This window comes from Myzus persicae, unplaced genomic scaffold, assembly GCF_001856785.1.
Source record: "Myzus persicae strain clone G006 unplaced genomic scaffold, MPER_G0061.0, whole genome shotgun sequence".
NCBI classification, from domain to species: Eukaryota; Metazoa; Arthropoda; class Insecta; order Hemiptera; family Aphididae; genus Myzus; species Myzus persicae.
In genome coordinates, this window is record NW_019102855.1 from 314,219 (window position 1) to 330,194 (window position 15,976).

The following is a 15,976-nucleotide window of genomic DNA, read 5'->3' on the forward strand; positions in this document are numbered from 1 at the left end:
TATTAAAATGTACTTGTGTATTATATAGGCAAATCTACTATTGGTTTGAATTATGTAAAATTACTTAAAGTAAATTTATTAAATTAATATTTTATTGTTATCACGTTTTTATCATAAACTTTTTAGTAACCAAATCTCAGTAAACCCTCTTACCAGGTCGAAATCGACGGTTACAAAATTCACTAAACTCGTTCACGAAATTAGTTACCCGGTTACAGTAACCGTAATCGCGAAAACGATATCAGTAAACAGTTAACTAGCGGTTAGCGCCGGTTACACCGCCAAAACACGCCTATTGTTCTATGGTGGTTACACCATAGTAATATTGATATCATAATTATTTTTGTGATTATAGCGCCACGAACGAATACATGCTTTGATGATATCGTAATTTTGTAAATATTGTATTTGTATATTGTAATCTCATGATTGACGATTGTCCCTGATTCATAAATCTGTTAATAATTTAGTATGGTAGTCAAGAAAAACTCTAACTCGTATGTCTGCTCACTGTTTAACTAATTAAAATATTTAGCACCCATACATTTGATGATTTCACATTCATTCAGTCTTGTGGTCATTAAAAATGTAAAATGGTGTTAGAATCTTGTTCTGTCAAAAGATTACTACTGCTAATTATTTTCATCGGAGGGTAAATATAATTTCACCTGTTTATAAGTCAATAATAAAAGCAAATTCAATTTTAGCACTATTTAGTTTATTTCACAATTGTAGTTTGCAATTGTTAAATGTACAAGCGTACACTCTATGTTATGTTATAATTTTGATTAAATCCTATTTTTGTCATATCTATAATCACTGCTTTAATAATAAATTATTTATGTTAGTAAAACAAATACTTATTATTTTTAGGATTACGCTACTTATATTTATAAAAATTACATCTTCAAGTGCATTTTCTGGTCTCAATGCCACAATTGCAGCGGAGACATCCGAAGGTGTAAAAGATCATAAAAATTCATCAAATAAATGTTGGTTGCGAGAAGAAAATACAATTCTGAAAGAGTGTCATTTGTGTACTGACAGGCTTGAATGCATTAATGCAAGTTATGTTGAAACAATTGAATGCAAAATTTCTGGACTAACACATAGAAGGTATATTCATATTATTAATAATCAATTTCAAACTAAGGCTAAATGTTAACTTCAACAATCTAAATTTAATTTAATTTAAACAACAAAAAAATGTATACAAAATCAGTCTCAACTTACTAGTTACTCATTATATTATCCTAAAATCTACTAACTAATCAACTATCAAGTTCTCTACTAATAATTATTAATTTATACTATTTTTTTGTACGGTAAATTAAAATTAAATACATCATAATTATATAAATTAATATAAATTGTGGTATTGCCTACCATATATATATATATTATACTTCAGTCATTAGTGTATCATGTTTATTTATAAGCTTTAATCATTTATTTTAATTTTTAGTTGCAACAAACCAACCATTCGAACATCAGAAAAAGAATTTTGGTTATTCCAAGGCTCACAATTTGTTATTGCTGTAATCAGTTTATCTGTTATACAATACAAAAAAAAACAGTTCCATAAAAAGTTAATGAAAAGATTACAAAAACAATTAGATTCTGTTGTGTAGCAGTGTGTACCTGTACAGTGCATTACATATTGTACAAATTAAACAGTTAATCAGTTTTCCCAAAGAATACAATGTCTTCTTTATTTGTTAATATTATTGATTTGGATAAAACCAATGGACATGTTGTATGTTCATTACAAACCTCAATTGTTTTATTTGTTTGTCAATACGTCAAAGCTCCAGTTATTCTGGTTGTGTCCAAAAATATTGAAGACGACAAACTTATTAAATTCAAATTCTCTGTCAATGATTTAAGTTATACAGTTATATTAGAAAATGATTTACCTAGGCCTGCAGCAGACTGTTTATTGCCAGTATTTCAAAGTGACAATGGATATTATTGTACTGCTGGATTTTGTTCTTCGTTACGAATGGTACCTATATATTTACCTCATAGTAGATAATACAACTTACGTATTTATTTTTATAGTATAATACATATATTATATATATTTTTTTTTTTTATAGCTTATTAAGAGCATTTCAAAAAACTGGATTTGGCTGCTTGGTTTTAGACAGAGTTGTTTATCTGCTTGTGCTGAAGTTTCATCATGGACCAAATATTGTGAAGTCCAATTGCAGGCATCAATAAACACATTTTTTAACCATCAAATCTCTGATAAAAATGCCCCATATGAAATTCCAATACAACTTGCTCGCTTTGAATGTCATCTATCTCAGCCACTACAGATACACAACATTAATAAACGTCTGAATGAAAAATCACTCCATCCTACTCAAAGATTTGCAGATGAGGACAATCCAACACTTTCAGATGTACTTATATTACCAAATATATATATTGCTTATAAATTGTTAGGGGAAAATACAATGAATACATTTTTACCTTTAACTTTGAAATGGTACAAATCTGTTTTGGAACGCTTAGATATTGGTAATTATCTAGAATGTATAATTTTTGATAGAGTTGAATTGCCAGAAAATCTAATTTTGCCAGAAGTTCCATTTCATTCATTGTATAAATGTGATTTACGACGATATAATCCAAGAGCAAAAACATATGTTAAGCAAAATGTACAAGAAATAATCCAGGCATTTGATACCATTAATATCAACATAGATTTGAGCTCTAATAATTTGTGTCCTATTGACTGGGAAGAATTACCGTATGAGGTTCGCCCATCAGGGGGAGATATACCGGATAAAAGATTAATTAGAAAAACTCAACAATTGGAAAATCTTATTCAATCTACATTAAATGTATGTAAATGTATATTTCTAACCATGGAAATACTAACTATTTATTTGTTATAGGTTGTTAAAGATGGTGACGTGGTAGTAGATTTTTGCTGTGGAAGTGGACATTTAGGAATTGTAATTGCTTATCTTGTACCAAACCTAACAGTTATATTAGTCGACAATAAAGAAGAGTCTTTACGAAGAGCTAGAGAGCGTGTTGAAAAGTTGGATTTAAAAAACATTATGATTGTCCATTCTAATTTGGACTATTTTAAAGCAAATTTCCAGGTAGACATTATTTTATTATTAATTTTTTTAATTTTATTTTTAATAGTCTAATTCAGGTGGCACTGCTGGGAGCTTTCCTACTATGTTATTATGTCAAATTATGTATGTCAACACATTTACTCATTATCAAGGTTCAGGACTTGTAGCAATTGCATACTTTTTATTTTTTGTAAAATGTAGCAGAGTGTGAAATAAATTCATTTCTCAATGCCGTGATACCAAATCAAAAATTTGAATGTGCATATTTTTACATATTTCATCAATTTTGGCGGAAACTGCTTATTTTTAAGTTATTGTGCTTAATTTGCATATTTTAGAAACATTTTCGAAATTTCAACTTCACAAATTTCACCCGATCTAAAAAATGCAACTTACTCGCAGTCTTATGTACCTATTTGCTATGTACAACTCACAACTCCTTATAATTTTCGTGGTTTGAAAATATTATGATGGCCTAATTGCCCGTATCGTTACATATTATATAATAGTTGCGATACGAGCGATCCGATAATTTTAATATATTACAGTTATTAAACGTTCTTTGAAACTAAAGGTATTCCCGTTAAATGTAAAATTATTTATTTATTGATTTAAATGAAAAATTTAATTTTTAATTTTCCTATCATTATATAGTTGACGAATAAAATTCTAAAAACTCAGATCAGTAGATTTTTTTTTAAATTTTTTATATTCAGTACACCAATTGTAATTAATAATTAATAATAAATATATTAAATGCATATTTTTAATTTTTTTATGCATATTTTAGGATTTATTATTGTGTTTTTAAGTGCTATAAGTCCCAAACCCTGCTCATTATACCTTTGTATTGTATAGATTGTAAATATATTTTTAAATATAAAAAAAATAATCCGAATTCAACATTTACTAGGTAGGTTTATGTTTGCATGGATGTGGTGTTGCTACAGATTTGGTATTAGAAAAGTGTCTACTGCAAAATGCAACATTTGTTGTATGTCCTTGTTGTTATGGAGGTGTTCAAGTGAGTCTTACATTAAAAATGTACATGTTTATAAATGATGTAATAATTTTTTACAGGATAATCATATTTTGGAGTATCCAAGAAGTCAAGCATTGAGGCAAGCTAATTTCTCATTCGAAGATTACTTAGTACTGTGTCATTGTGCAGATCAAACCCATTTTGATCCAAATTGCACAAAAACACAACAAGGTTATACATGCATGGCGGCAGTAGATAAAGATCGTGCATCCAGAGCAATAGAAGTTGGTTATAATGTGACACTTTCAAAGTTGGAACCACCCACATGTACACCAAAAAATAATATGCTCATTGGTATTCCATCATAGAAATAAATGCATTATAATAACATTTTTTAACATATCAAAACAACATTGTATAATTTTATAACTGATCCGGTACATTAAATTATGTTAAAGCATATTTCCGTTTAAAATCAATATTTAATAGTTCTTTAATGAACAATGGTAACAACATATTATTACAATATTATGAATAAATAACATACATCTTTTAACTGTTTATAAGTTGTATTAATTAAAAGTGTTGCACAGATTAAAATTAACTAAAAACAATAAATAATTTAATAAAATAATTAACAACAAAATAAAAAGTTGGTTGATTTGATCAGGGTAAATAGAGATCAATATTTGGTAGAATTCAAAGATATTTGCAAACAAATTATGGTCAACGAAATTAATTACTGAGACACATGTTGGCAAATAATAAACTATTATACCTTAATTTTCAAATTTTACAATCGGGTAGAGTTGCGGGCAGTATGTGTCTACACTTTGGTGTATAGTTTTTAATTATTATTTTTTTTGGTAAATATTCTTCAGTATGATGTAGTCTATGCATCACATCAGAGTCAAAATCTTGTAAATGTTTATCCAATTCATATTGTACATCTAAATATTTTTCAGAATTATTAAACTTTCCATCTCCTAAAAAAAAAAACATTTAAATTCACAAAATAATTATAATTATTTGCATGTATGTTACAATTATTAACAGACTTGTATGTTCATTGTTCAATACTCATAGTAATTATTACTTAGTAGATACATCAACAATAATTATAGTTTTAGATTACTTTACTAGAAATATATATTATTCTACAACAACTTTTTTATCTGTAAATAATGTTGATTCATACATTTTCACTAGGATTTAATTTAGAGAATAAGGGGGAACCTACGCTGTAATATTATTTGTATACTTGAGTTTTTGATGAAGTTTTAAAACATAAATCAGAAATTATAAGAAATTATCAAAAATATTATATATTATATTTGGTTGCCAAGAAATAATAACCCTTAGCTCTTCTTTCTGGGCAAATAAATCATTAAAATATTTTACCTGGGAGCAATGTCAAATATCCGTCTTTAGTTGCAATAACCATTGGTAATATTTGTTCACATCCTTCAATACTTCTCCCACAAGCGAAATTTGTTAGTTTTGTAAATGATGTAAACTGTCTTAATCTTAACAGTTCATAATATTGAGGAGTAACAAGTTTTTCTTCACCATTAACAAATCTTGATAACATTTCATCTGGTGTATTCCACTAAATATAAATACAAATATTTGTGAGACAACAAAATTGTCTACAAAATATAAATACTAACTTCAATAGGTACTCACTGTCATTTGAGATGTTTCGACACCATCTGGACTTGCATTAACTGGAGATTCAATAAAGGCAAGGAAAAATTTTGTATCAAATTTTGTCTTTAATAGTGGAGGCGTTAACCAGTTACTCCACAAATGCAAGGCACCAACATCTGGATAACAATTATTTTCATTACATAAATTGATAAAATTAGATGCGTTTGTCTGAACTAATTTTCTCCATCTGTCAATGCTATCAATTTCTAAATGTTTGACAGTTGCACAGTTCTCAGGTTGGCCGCAGTTCACTTTTTTACACAACAGTATACCACTTTCTTCAAATGTTTCCCTGATAGCAGTTACTCTTAGTGATAGACATTTTGGAATAGATCCTTGTTCATTATCTGGTACAAATTTAATGGCTGGGCTACCTAAGACAAATAATATTTTACAATGATTTTGAGAATGTGATAGACTGCTAAAGTAAGTACTAACTACTAAATAGATGATAAATAAGCAATAAGCCATACCACTGTAGCCAATTATATTCAAATTTAAATTAGAATTTGTACAATCTGGAATAATGTCTGTCCATTCAGAAGATGAATCTGATTTCTCTGTAGTTCCTCCTGGAAAGACTGTATAGTTAGGTAAGTAAGAATTGATTTCACTTCGTTTAATGCACAGTATTCTGAATGGATCCCAACAGACATTCTTCATATTGGAAGACTTTGTCAGTAGTATCACACTAGAAGCTTCTCTCCAAAAACTCATGTTTATATTTAATTACTGTACACAATTTAAGTTAAAGGATAATGGTGACAAGACATTTAAATTGCATGATTAAACAGCCGTCCACTTCAAACTCGATTGTACTTGAACATGTATAATATCAACATAATTATAATAATTTTTAATCAATTTTTGATGTAAACACTATTATTACACTCAACCTCTTTATACAAAAGAATTACGATTTTACGAAGTGGATGGACGGCCGTAACTCATAAGTGCAAGTGTGCAATTTAGTATTTATTAGTTATTAGTATCAATATCTAAGAGGATAATGGATATCTATTATCTTGCTTAAATACCGATAACTGGAATGAAAACATTGGTCAATTTGTAGTTGGTGGTGGGGTATGTGCCTTGATAAGTTTTTTTTTATCCTCCGACCAATAAAAAACAGCCAAATAGTTGATAGCAAAATGTTGATAGTGAAAGGAAAAGAAAACTTTATAATTAGGTAGGTATTAGGTACTCAAATTATTCCTGTTTAGGCGATATTACTAATTAATAATTGCGTTGTTTCTACAAAATCGAAAATTGTCATAATAATAATAACTCTTCAATAGACGCGTACATCAGCAGTAAGTGTATTTAAAGTTATTATACTGATTTTTATTAATTAATTATGTTTATTATTTAATACCTTATTGATATTTGTTAGGTGCCAAAATATGGACATTGGTCTCACAGATCCTTGGATCACACTAACCATTAAAGCTCCAAACCAACAAATCAATGACCATACAATAAAATGTAAATTGGATTGGTCGGTAGCGAAGCTCAAGGGGTACATTCATGAAACTTATCCAAACAAACCAGTAAGTGTTTTACATTTTATTTAATTGTTAATTAAGATGAGGCCAAAGTGAAACTACTTAAGTTTGCTAAATAAAATCTGTTTTACTTTTTTACAAGAAAACAGAAGACCAAAGGCTAATATATTCTGGTCAGCTCTTAACTGACGGTGTTATTCTAAAAGATGTTTTGAGACCATATGATGAAGATGGACAACTCAATCGTACTGTTCATTTAGTTTGTTCATCTTCATCTTGTTGTATCCCACTTAAAGGTAAAACTTTATATTTATTTTATTTCAAACATATAAACTAATTTATATTTATATTTAAAATAATATTAATATATTATATTGTCTGATAAATAAATTTAGATACTTCTAAATCAGGTACAATAATATTAATATTCAATCTATAATTAATGAATTTATATTGTATAGTTTTATAGTTTCATACACTTATCAGCTTAGCTAACAGTGCTACAGACATACAAAAACATAACATTGATTAATATATAAATTAATCTTAAAATTTTTATAAATATTCAAAAATATATTGTTATAAAGTTAACTGTTTTCCATTCCTTAGCGCTATCAAGTCCTACTTCATAGTTTGTTATTGATATCCCATGATGGGCTCTACGATTCCAATTACAGCTTGTGTTAAATTAGATCCAAGCAAAATAACTAATGTATCAATACCACCTCTAGGCACTAATTCACCAACTTAAATCAATGATGCTATCAGTTTGTTCTGATTAAGGTTATTTAATAATTCAAATTTGAAAAATATTTTAAACTTAAATGCTTGATGAATTACAGTAGCCTTTGTAGGACAATATTTTATAGTTGATTTAACCTAAATGTCAAAATCATGACTACCTGAATCCAGGTTACATAATATATGTTATAATACAAATGATTACATTTGCCGGTTAGTTGGTCAATAGGTTATTGTGATTTATTTTAAAATGTTCATATCAAATCCAGTATTCTATCCTACCATTGTGTCAACCTTTAGGTTTCTTTCATTATTTTTTTTATTTATAGAAAAACTTAAAAGTGAGGAAATTGTAAATGCAATCAATGGTAAATGCCCTAAGTTAAATGAAGTCAACTATGGTGCTAGTACTTCTGGTAATGGTAACTCTACAGATACTAAACAAGAAGTTCGCCAAGAAGCTAGTACTTCATCAAACAATAAGCAAGAAACTAAACCCACCCAAAACCAAACTAAATTGAATAATAATGCTAACAGTATTTCATTGACACCAGAACAATTAGCTCTTCAGCAAATACTTTGGGTGAATAAAATGTATGCCGTTCAAATGGCACAATATTGGCAATCGTAAGTATTTCAATTTTGACCAATTAATAATTATTAATGTTTCTGAATAATTAAATGTTTTGTTTAATAGAGTTGCATCGAGTTTAGGAGCTCCTATACAATTGAATACTCCAACTGTCGAAAATGAATTTCCTCCTCCAGATTTACCAAACAATAATAGTAAGAAACATTCATATAAATAAATTTAAATTAAAAAAATTGTGTGCATGTTAAAGATTTGATACTTATTTATTTTAATATTAGATAACAATAATCAACCAGCAGACCAAAACCTACCTGCTAATAATGCAAATTTAAACATACAAGATGCTGGGCCCAATCAAGATTGGTTAGATTGGTTATATGTATCCAGTAGAGTATTTATTTTCATAAGCGTTCTCTATTTCTATTCATCACCTGGCCGTTTTATTGTTGTTGCTGGTTTTGCACTTATTTTATATTTGTAAGTTTAACATTTGTCTTTAAATTGTAAGTTAAATTTGTATTTAGAATAGCATTGATATACTATTTAATATGTTGGGTTATTTGAATTGTTAAATTGACCTAACAAAAATGTCATTTTCTTAGTTTTTTAAAATTATTTTTAGGTACCAAAGTGGAATTTTGAGACACATTAATGAGCATAATAGAAGGAGGTTTCAGCCTGAACAACAAGAACAGCATGTTGATGACAACAGGAATTTGTCACAAGAGCAGAATGGAAATACTGAAGACACGGCAGTAAGACAAAATGAACGTTTAATAACTACGTTATGGACAGTAGTTAGTACATTTTTTACTTCTCTCATACCACAGCAACCGGATATAATATAAGTTTTAAATGAACCATATGTAAAAAAATAACATATTAAATAAATATGTACATTTACTATAGTATTAATAATGATATAATCATATTCTTTATTCTGTTGTTTTGTTCTAATTGTATTGTTAAGTTTAATTATAATTTATAACTAATTAAGTTAAGCTTATTATTGTATTTGGGGTATTTATACAATAATACTTTATTACTGTGTAATATTTATTACATTATATAGGGACACATCATGTTTTTCCATAAATAAAAAGTAAGAAGCACTTAGATTTGTCTGTAGTTTATTCACATAATTTACACTATTTCATGAATAAAATTAAAGGTTACACATTTAAATATATTTTTTGACTATTAATCAAAATTTATATGTTAGTGGATACTTTGAATTATTTATCTATACAGTTTAGAATTTTCTTGCGCTCTTCAAATATTATTTATATTTAGTACTTATGAAGTAAATACAATGTAATATTTATATTGTCAATATAATACAATTTATAAGACTAAATAGTAAGTATTATATTTATATTGCACTACTTTTGAAATATTTATTAAATTTAAAGGAAATTATAAACAACATTTCTAAATTTATTAATTATAGGTAATTTAGAAAATGTTATCTTTTCATAAAAGTAGACTATATTTTACTGACAATTGATATTGTTAACAAGAACAATTAAAATGCTTCACTCTTTTTTCACCAATTGTATGGTATGACGTTTATTACTTTACAGTTTATATACCTGTAGAATTTGATATGTCGGCTGTATAGTGTTTGGTCACAGTTTTTACTCAACCTAATAATCATACTTTTTACAAGAACCAGTTTTTGTTGGGCAGCAGTCAGCTAACTTGTACCACTGCTGTTTAAGAATGCTCTATCCCAGAGGTATTCAAACTTTTTCATCCCACGGCTCCTTTAAGTCTTCACAAAATGTTAACGGCTCAAAAATTATAAAATTACAAAAAAATCAATGTTTATATGAATGTAATATATATTTTATAATTTATACTTGTTATTTATTTACCATATTACATATATAAAAAAAATTAAAGCTATATTTAGCGAATGATTGTTGTAGACAATTCAACATTTCCCAACCAGTGTGCCTCAATGATAATAGCAAACGTTTTTTTGTAAAAGTATTTATTGGTTTTCAATTATACTGAGCGGCTCCCTTCGACAACTCCCGCGACACCCCTGGGAGGCGCGACGCACAGTTTGAATACCTCTGCTCTACCCCCTGCACACATGTTTTTAAAAGACTATAGTTCTTAGTTTGAATTAAGTGTAGATGATGTTATTTACCAATTTAAACTGTTAAGGTAAAAACAGTATAAACAATGTATATATTATTTCATTAACAAATACTAGTACTATAACAGTACCATAGTAATTATTTATGTATTTATAGAATTGTTGTGGCTAAATTATATTAATCTTATTCTCCTAGTCTCTATCAAATGTATTAAGGACTTTAACTGTTAATAATATCATTTCACAAATCACAATGGATAATTAGCAATGCTAGACTATTCAATCGGTATTATCAATTTATATATTTCTGATATATTAAGCCTTTTTAAGGTTTAAAATGATCTCTCACTGGTCACCCTAGTCATGAACAGAAGCTAGTATTTTTGTAACATAATTACATATAAGTGGATTACATAATACTATTAATAATAGTTTAAAATGCAGTTTTTGGTTCTTCAGCTCCACCAAACTTTTTGTCCATGTCAGTAATTTTCCAATACTTGGACTACATACATTACAATCAATATCAATAGTTTTGATGTATGACAGAAAGCTATCGTAAATATCACAATACTTACAAACAAAAAACCTTATGTAAACAAGGATAATAATCCTCTGTTATTTTAACATCATATTATTATGTAACACAATTAAATACTATAAAACGTTCTGGCTTCCATACAAAAAGTTGTGTGGTATGGAGAGGCGGTTGAACCTCTAAACCCTTATGGCCAGAGGCTAAGCCGCAGTATAATGTCCATGTTACATTAGACTTAACAAACATATTAGAAAATACAAGATATCGTTTGATGACATAAAATTATACTAATTTTTAATCTGTACAAAACATTATTAGATCTTAAAATAGTTAAATTAATAAGTTTATGAGTTATGAGTAATGTTATATAAAATTATTATTCTACCATCATCTCGTCGTCTTTATGAATAATTTCTAATGATGGAAATGAAACAACAAATCTTTGGGCTACATACATCATTATGGTATATTGATTAAAATCATCTTCAAATAAAACTTCATATCCATCATGATTTGTTTTAGGAACTGCTTTCACTAGAGCTTTGAAGAAACAAGTAGTCTGCGGATACATTGCTAAAACTATATTACAATAATTATATAGTATTTACAAATTATGTGAATATATTTTGACTATATTCATCAATTAAGTTTAAGATGCTTCGTCTGAAAATTTAAAAAATGTATTGCTAAAACAGTTTAAGTATACTAACCAAATTGATTGCAGGGAAAAAAAGCATCTGGACAAATGGCTGGATCAGCTCTCATTAGTGGTAATGGCTTTACATATATTTTTTCTAATGTAAAATTACGATTAGTTTCTTTTACATCAATATCTTCCACTTCATACCTTCCATTTTTATATGCAACTGCTTCTGCCACAATCCATCGCTCTTCTCCAGATTGTTTAACAAGAGCCGCCACCAAATCACCACTCTATAATTAATGTAAGTTATACAAATATTTAATGTTTTCAAATAATACACTTTGCATACTTTTGCAACATATGAAGGAAGTGGCTCAATAGCACCACACAATGGAGGTGGTTGTTCATCATGTCTTGGAAACCACACTGGTATCCGCAATGCTGTTACTTGTAATAATTTAAGGAATGTTGAACTTCTTTGAGACTGCAGAAGTGACTAAATGCACAAATAACCTTTTAAAACTGTTTTAATATTGATATTATCATGTACCCACTTTGATATTTTGATGTTGTATGTTTCGTATTTCTTGTATTATTTCTAACATACTTCTAATTACTTCTTCTTCTTTAGTCGTTTCTAGATCAGCTGATTCATAAAAGCTGATTAAAGATTTCTATACACACAACAAAACAAAAAATGTTTTCAATGAAATATTTGTAATAATTCTTTTAGGACTTACTTGTGATTCAGGATCAATCATGCCTTTTTTAATAACTAGTTCTTGTGTAGTATTAATTACATCAATCACAGCCTCAGTAGATGCCTTGGTTGGTGGTACATTAAATAGCATCTTGAATAATTTCTTTAAAAGGGTCTAAAAATAAATACATTTTTAACTGTTATTCAAATGACATTAATGCAGTTTAAAATGCAACTAAGGTATATTATAACACATAATATATTATGATATATTTTTATTTGTTGAATTGAATTCTATTCCTATTTTTCAGGTTTAAAATTTACCATCATACATTCATGTAAGAGTATGATTAGGTACATTACAATAAACATAATATAATTGGACAAAAATATTACCTGTTCATTTGAATTTTCTTTACCAGCAACAGTTGTATCAATAAATGATTTTGTCATTGCCATACTTTTTTTTCTGAAATTATCTTTTTTGAATATTTATTTATGACTGCTGTAATACATTCTAATAATGAAAGAAAAAACTTTAAAAGCTTAGGATATCCTATCCAGTGGGGTAATAAGAACTTCTAATGCCCAAGACAAAATAATTCAGAAGTCCTTTAGTTTTACAAATTTAGGGGAAGGGGGTATGAGGAACATGTACCTGCCCACAAAATGTATCTCTAGATACGGCGTTACTAATAGATTATAAGAAATTAATGATTTTTACTCCTATGTGTTTCCAATCACAATAATACGACCTACAATACGCTTTTTGAAGTATAATCAAAGAACATAGCTATGAACGTCAGATTTTTCAACCAGATTTTGACACTGTAAAATAATATTTTTCTGAAAAGGACCTACCATCTAAATTTTTAGTAAAAGGTCCTTTACCTTTACTGCTTTAGGTATATTATGTCTATTTTCAACTATTTCCTATTCAACTTTTGGTTCATCTAAATCGATAACCTAACTTAACCGTTTCACAATTATTACGATATTGCTGACATCAAAGAGCTAACACTGCTAACAGATAAAATAATCTATAAAATATAAACCTATGTGAGACATTATTAAAAATAGTAAGTTTATTATATTTTAAAGCAATTTAATTTTGGTGACCTGTTCCTTGAATTTTTGAAATTTCTTCAAGAACCTTCTAGACTCTAGAGTCATGGGCCCGCCACTCATTACCCATCATGCTACCCTGTTGGTAAGCCACGGATATTAATGCTTTTAGATAGTTTTCTTTATGAAAAATAAAGAAAAAAGAAATGAACAAAAAAATAATCTAAAACCATTTAAAAATAATAAGTGAGGCTAAAATAATTTATTTTTAATGTAACATTATAAATCAAATAATATTGTGTAATAGATAATGTGTTTAATCTTAAACTAATAACAATGTATTTTGAAGAAAATTATAAAGTCGGAAATATTTCTTTTTTTCTTTTTGACCCATGAATATTATCCTTGTAAATTATTTTTTGTATAATCTTAGTTAAATACTTAAATCTACAATCAACTACTGCTCCTGACGACCCAACATTGATATTCTCAATAATTTACTCATTTTATAATTTATTAGATAGATATTAAGTATACTCTGTGCTTGAATTGAGGGCGGTAAAGCGCAGTTCATGTTCTTTTAAAAAAGTATTAATGAATTAAGCGTATCCTTTCTAATTATATTCTGATCAATGAAATTCATGACATTGAAATATTATGGTAAGCAGATTTCGGCATTTCTATTTTTTTTCTGATTTAATCACTGCTGATACTTTTATAAACATTTTTAACTAAACTAAATTCAAATTACTAAAGATAATATAAAATAGCATTTGTATAGTACGTTACCTATTGACTTCATGAAGTTAAATGATTTAGTTTAATACAAGCTACATAGGTTTGGTAAAATGTATTCGATCTAAACATTTAAATTGTTCAAACGGAAACAGTACTTACCACACAATCATAAAACAATGGTTCAATTTATTTCCATATTTTGAAATTATAGTGATAGCCGGTGATCTTGCTGTGTAGCTTAATTGTACAAGCAAACGGGTAGGCCTTTGTAACGAAATTAAAATTAATAAAAAAATTAATATTGACAATTGACATATAAGATATTTTGTTAGTACTCCGTAGACATAAATAATAAAATAAAATATTATCTATATGTAGACTGCACAATTAAAGATAGTACTATCACAATCTTAGTGCGTGCCACAGATAAATATAAATCTGTGTTCGATTCAATATATTTCGTCGGACCCCATATTGTCTTTTCCCGTTCGTACGTCACTTTCTCTCCAGCCGTTTTTCGAGCCCTCGTCGCCGTTTCACTGCTTCAGAGTTTTTTGTTTTATTACAGTTTTTTTTTTAAAAAACCGAATATTGTGCTTCGCTGTGTCAGCCAGCTCAAGAATATATATTATATACTGTTCATTCTTCCACGCGTAAGTTTTAAGTCTCATTTTTTGTAATTTATTCGTAAAATTTTTTCATTTCTTTGTTCCGTAATTGATATTCGGATTCCGAGAATCTCGGTGTCATCAGTGCCGATTCATCGGTGGACTGCTAGTTATCGTCGTCATTGATTACTTTGGCGGCACGGTGGGGGCGCACAAAAGCTTTTGACCGGCCGGCGTCCGAGAGGACGTTGGTCTGGTGTTCGGTGTCTCTTTTTATATAGTTTGAAGCGCCTGTGGCGTGACTGGGGAGAAAATCGCCGCAACGACCCGCTGTTTAGTCGTTGTCTCCCCGAGTCCGCTGTCGTTGAGACGAACAACCAGAGAGCGCTCTGCGCCCGTGCGCAGAGTCTTATGTGGCCCGTACGTGGTCCGCCACATTACTATTGATTACCAGCGAGATTACTGTTGTTTACCCGTACCCTGCTTCATGATGGCGCGGAATTTGAAATTTAAACCGTTTTTGACTATACGGTGTGCGCAAAGCGTTCTAGTGTGTATACGTAGTGCTGCAGCGATCGATATTTCGAAAATTTAATTTAATTTTATGTATAACATACCAAAAGTTACCCCCCCTTTTTTTGATTTAAGTATATCTCTTTCGGGTTTTAACTTGGGTGCACCGTTTCCTCATCAAAAATTTTGTTTCGAGACCCTCTAAATAGTTTCTCATACTCGGCGTACTTGTGACCCCCCCCCACAATTTTGGAATATTGTCATCGCCAGTGCGCGGCCGCGGAGTGTCGTAGAATTATTTCGTAAACGTCTATGGGTTGTGCGCGGCCACGTGTATGGCGTACCGAAAATTAACCCCCCCCCTTTTTTTGGTTTAAGTATATCTTGTTCGGGTTTTAACTTGGGTGCACCGTTTCCTCATCAAAAATTTTGTTTC

The 15,976-nt window shown here is 29.0% G+C and overlaps 5 protein-coding genes across 9 annotated transcripts; 3 read left to right on the forward strand and 2 right to left on the reverse strand.

Annotated features, from left to right (window-relative positions):
- The first annotated feature begins 352 nt into the window (after nt 1-352).
- On the forward strand, nt 353-1,698 carry LOC111033273 (protein JTB-like). The gene is made up of 3 exons (XM_022313946.1): nt 353-652; nt 874-1,116; nt 1,466-1,698. Exons 1-3 carry the CDS (start codon nt 594-596, stop codon nt 1,629-1,631), a joined length of 468 nt encoding a protein of 155 aa, XP_022169638.1. The 5' UTR covers nt 353-593; the 3' UTR covers nt 1,632-1,698.
- On the forward strand, nt 1,687-4,488 carry LOC111033271 (glutathione S-transferase C-terminal domain-containing protein). Its single transcript, XM_022313943.1, has 5 exons — nt 1,687-2,005; nt 2,100-2,852; nt 2,907-3,119; nt 4,012-4,122; nt 4,179-4,488. The coding sequence occupies exons 1-5, from the start codon at nt 1,703-1,705 to the stop codon at nt 4,446-4,448; spliced, it is 1,650 nt and encodes a 549-aa protein (XP_022169635.1). The 5' UTR covers nt 1,687-1,702; the 3' UTR covers nt 4,449-4,488.
- A 369-nt stretch (nt 4,489-4,857) lies between these two features.
- LOC111033238 (nucleoside diphosphate-linked moiety X motif 19-like) lies at nt 4,858-6,818 on the reverse strand. The gene is made up of 4 exons (XM_022313887.1): nt 6,264-6,818; nt 5,767-6,164; nt 5,482-5,689; nt 4,858-5,066 (listed from the first exon to the last, which is right to left on the reverse strand). The coding sequence occupies exons 1-4, from the start codon at nt 6,505-6,507 to the stop codon at nt 4,867-4,869; spliced, it is 1,050 nt and encodes a 349-aa protein (XP_022169579.1). The 5' UTR covers nt 6,508-6,818; the 3' UTR covers nt 4,858-4,866.
- Nucleotides 6,819-6,940: 122 nt separating this feature from the next.
- LOC111033237 (homocysteine-responsive endoplasmic reticulum-resident ubiquitin-like domain member 2 protein) lies at nt 6,941-9,489 on the forward strand. The gene is made up of 7 exons (XM_022313885.1): nt 6,941-7,103; nt 7,184-7,340; nt 7,438-7,591; nt 8,366-8,663; nt 8,734-8,822; nt 8,907-9,105; nt 9,251-9,489. Exons 2-7 carry the CDS (start codon nt 7,194-7,196, stop codon nt 9,474-9,476), a joined length of 1,113 nt encoding a protein of 370 aa, XP_022169577.1. The 5' UTR covers nt 6,941-7,103; nt 7,184-7,193; the 3' UTR covers nt 9,477-9,489.
- Nucleotides 9,490-10,495: 1,006 nt separating this feature from the next.
- LOC111033239 (SAGA-associated factor 29) lies at nt 10,496-15,487 on the reverse strand. 5 transcript variants are annotated; one of them, XM_022313891.1, is made up of 7 exons: nt 14,579-15,487; nt 13,013-13,085; nt 12,657-12,791; nt 12,471-12,590; nt 12,266-12,412; nt 11,984-12,206; nt 10,496-11,852 (listed from the first exon to the last, which is right to left on the reverse strand). In XM_022313891.1, exons 2-7 carry the CDS (start codon nt 13,073-13,075, stop codon nt 11,650-11,652), a joined length of 891 nt encoding a protein of 296 aa, XP_022169583.1. In that variant the 5' UTR covers nt 13,076-13,085; nt 14,579-15,487; the 3' UTR covers nt 10,496-11,649. The 5 variants fall into 5 exon arrangements, with proteins under 5 accessions (XP_022169583.1, XP_022169582.1, XP_022169581.1 ...); XM_022313890.1 differs by having other exon boundaries at nt 13,013-13,095; XM_022313889.1 differs by having other exon boundaries at nt 13,013-13,121.
- Between the last annotated feature and the right edge of the window lie 489 nt (nt 15,488-15,976).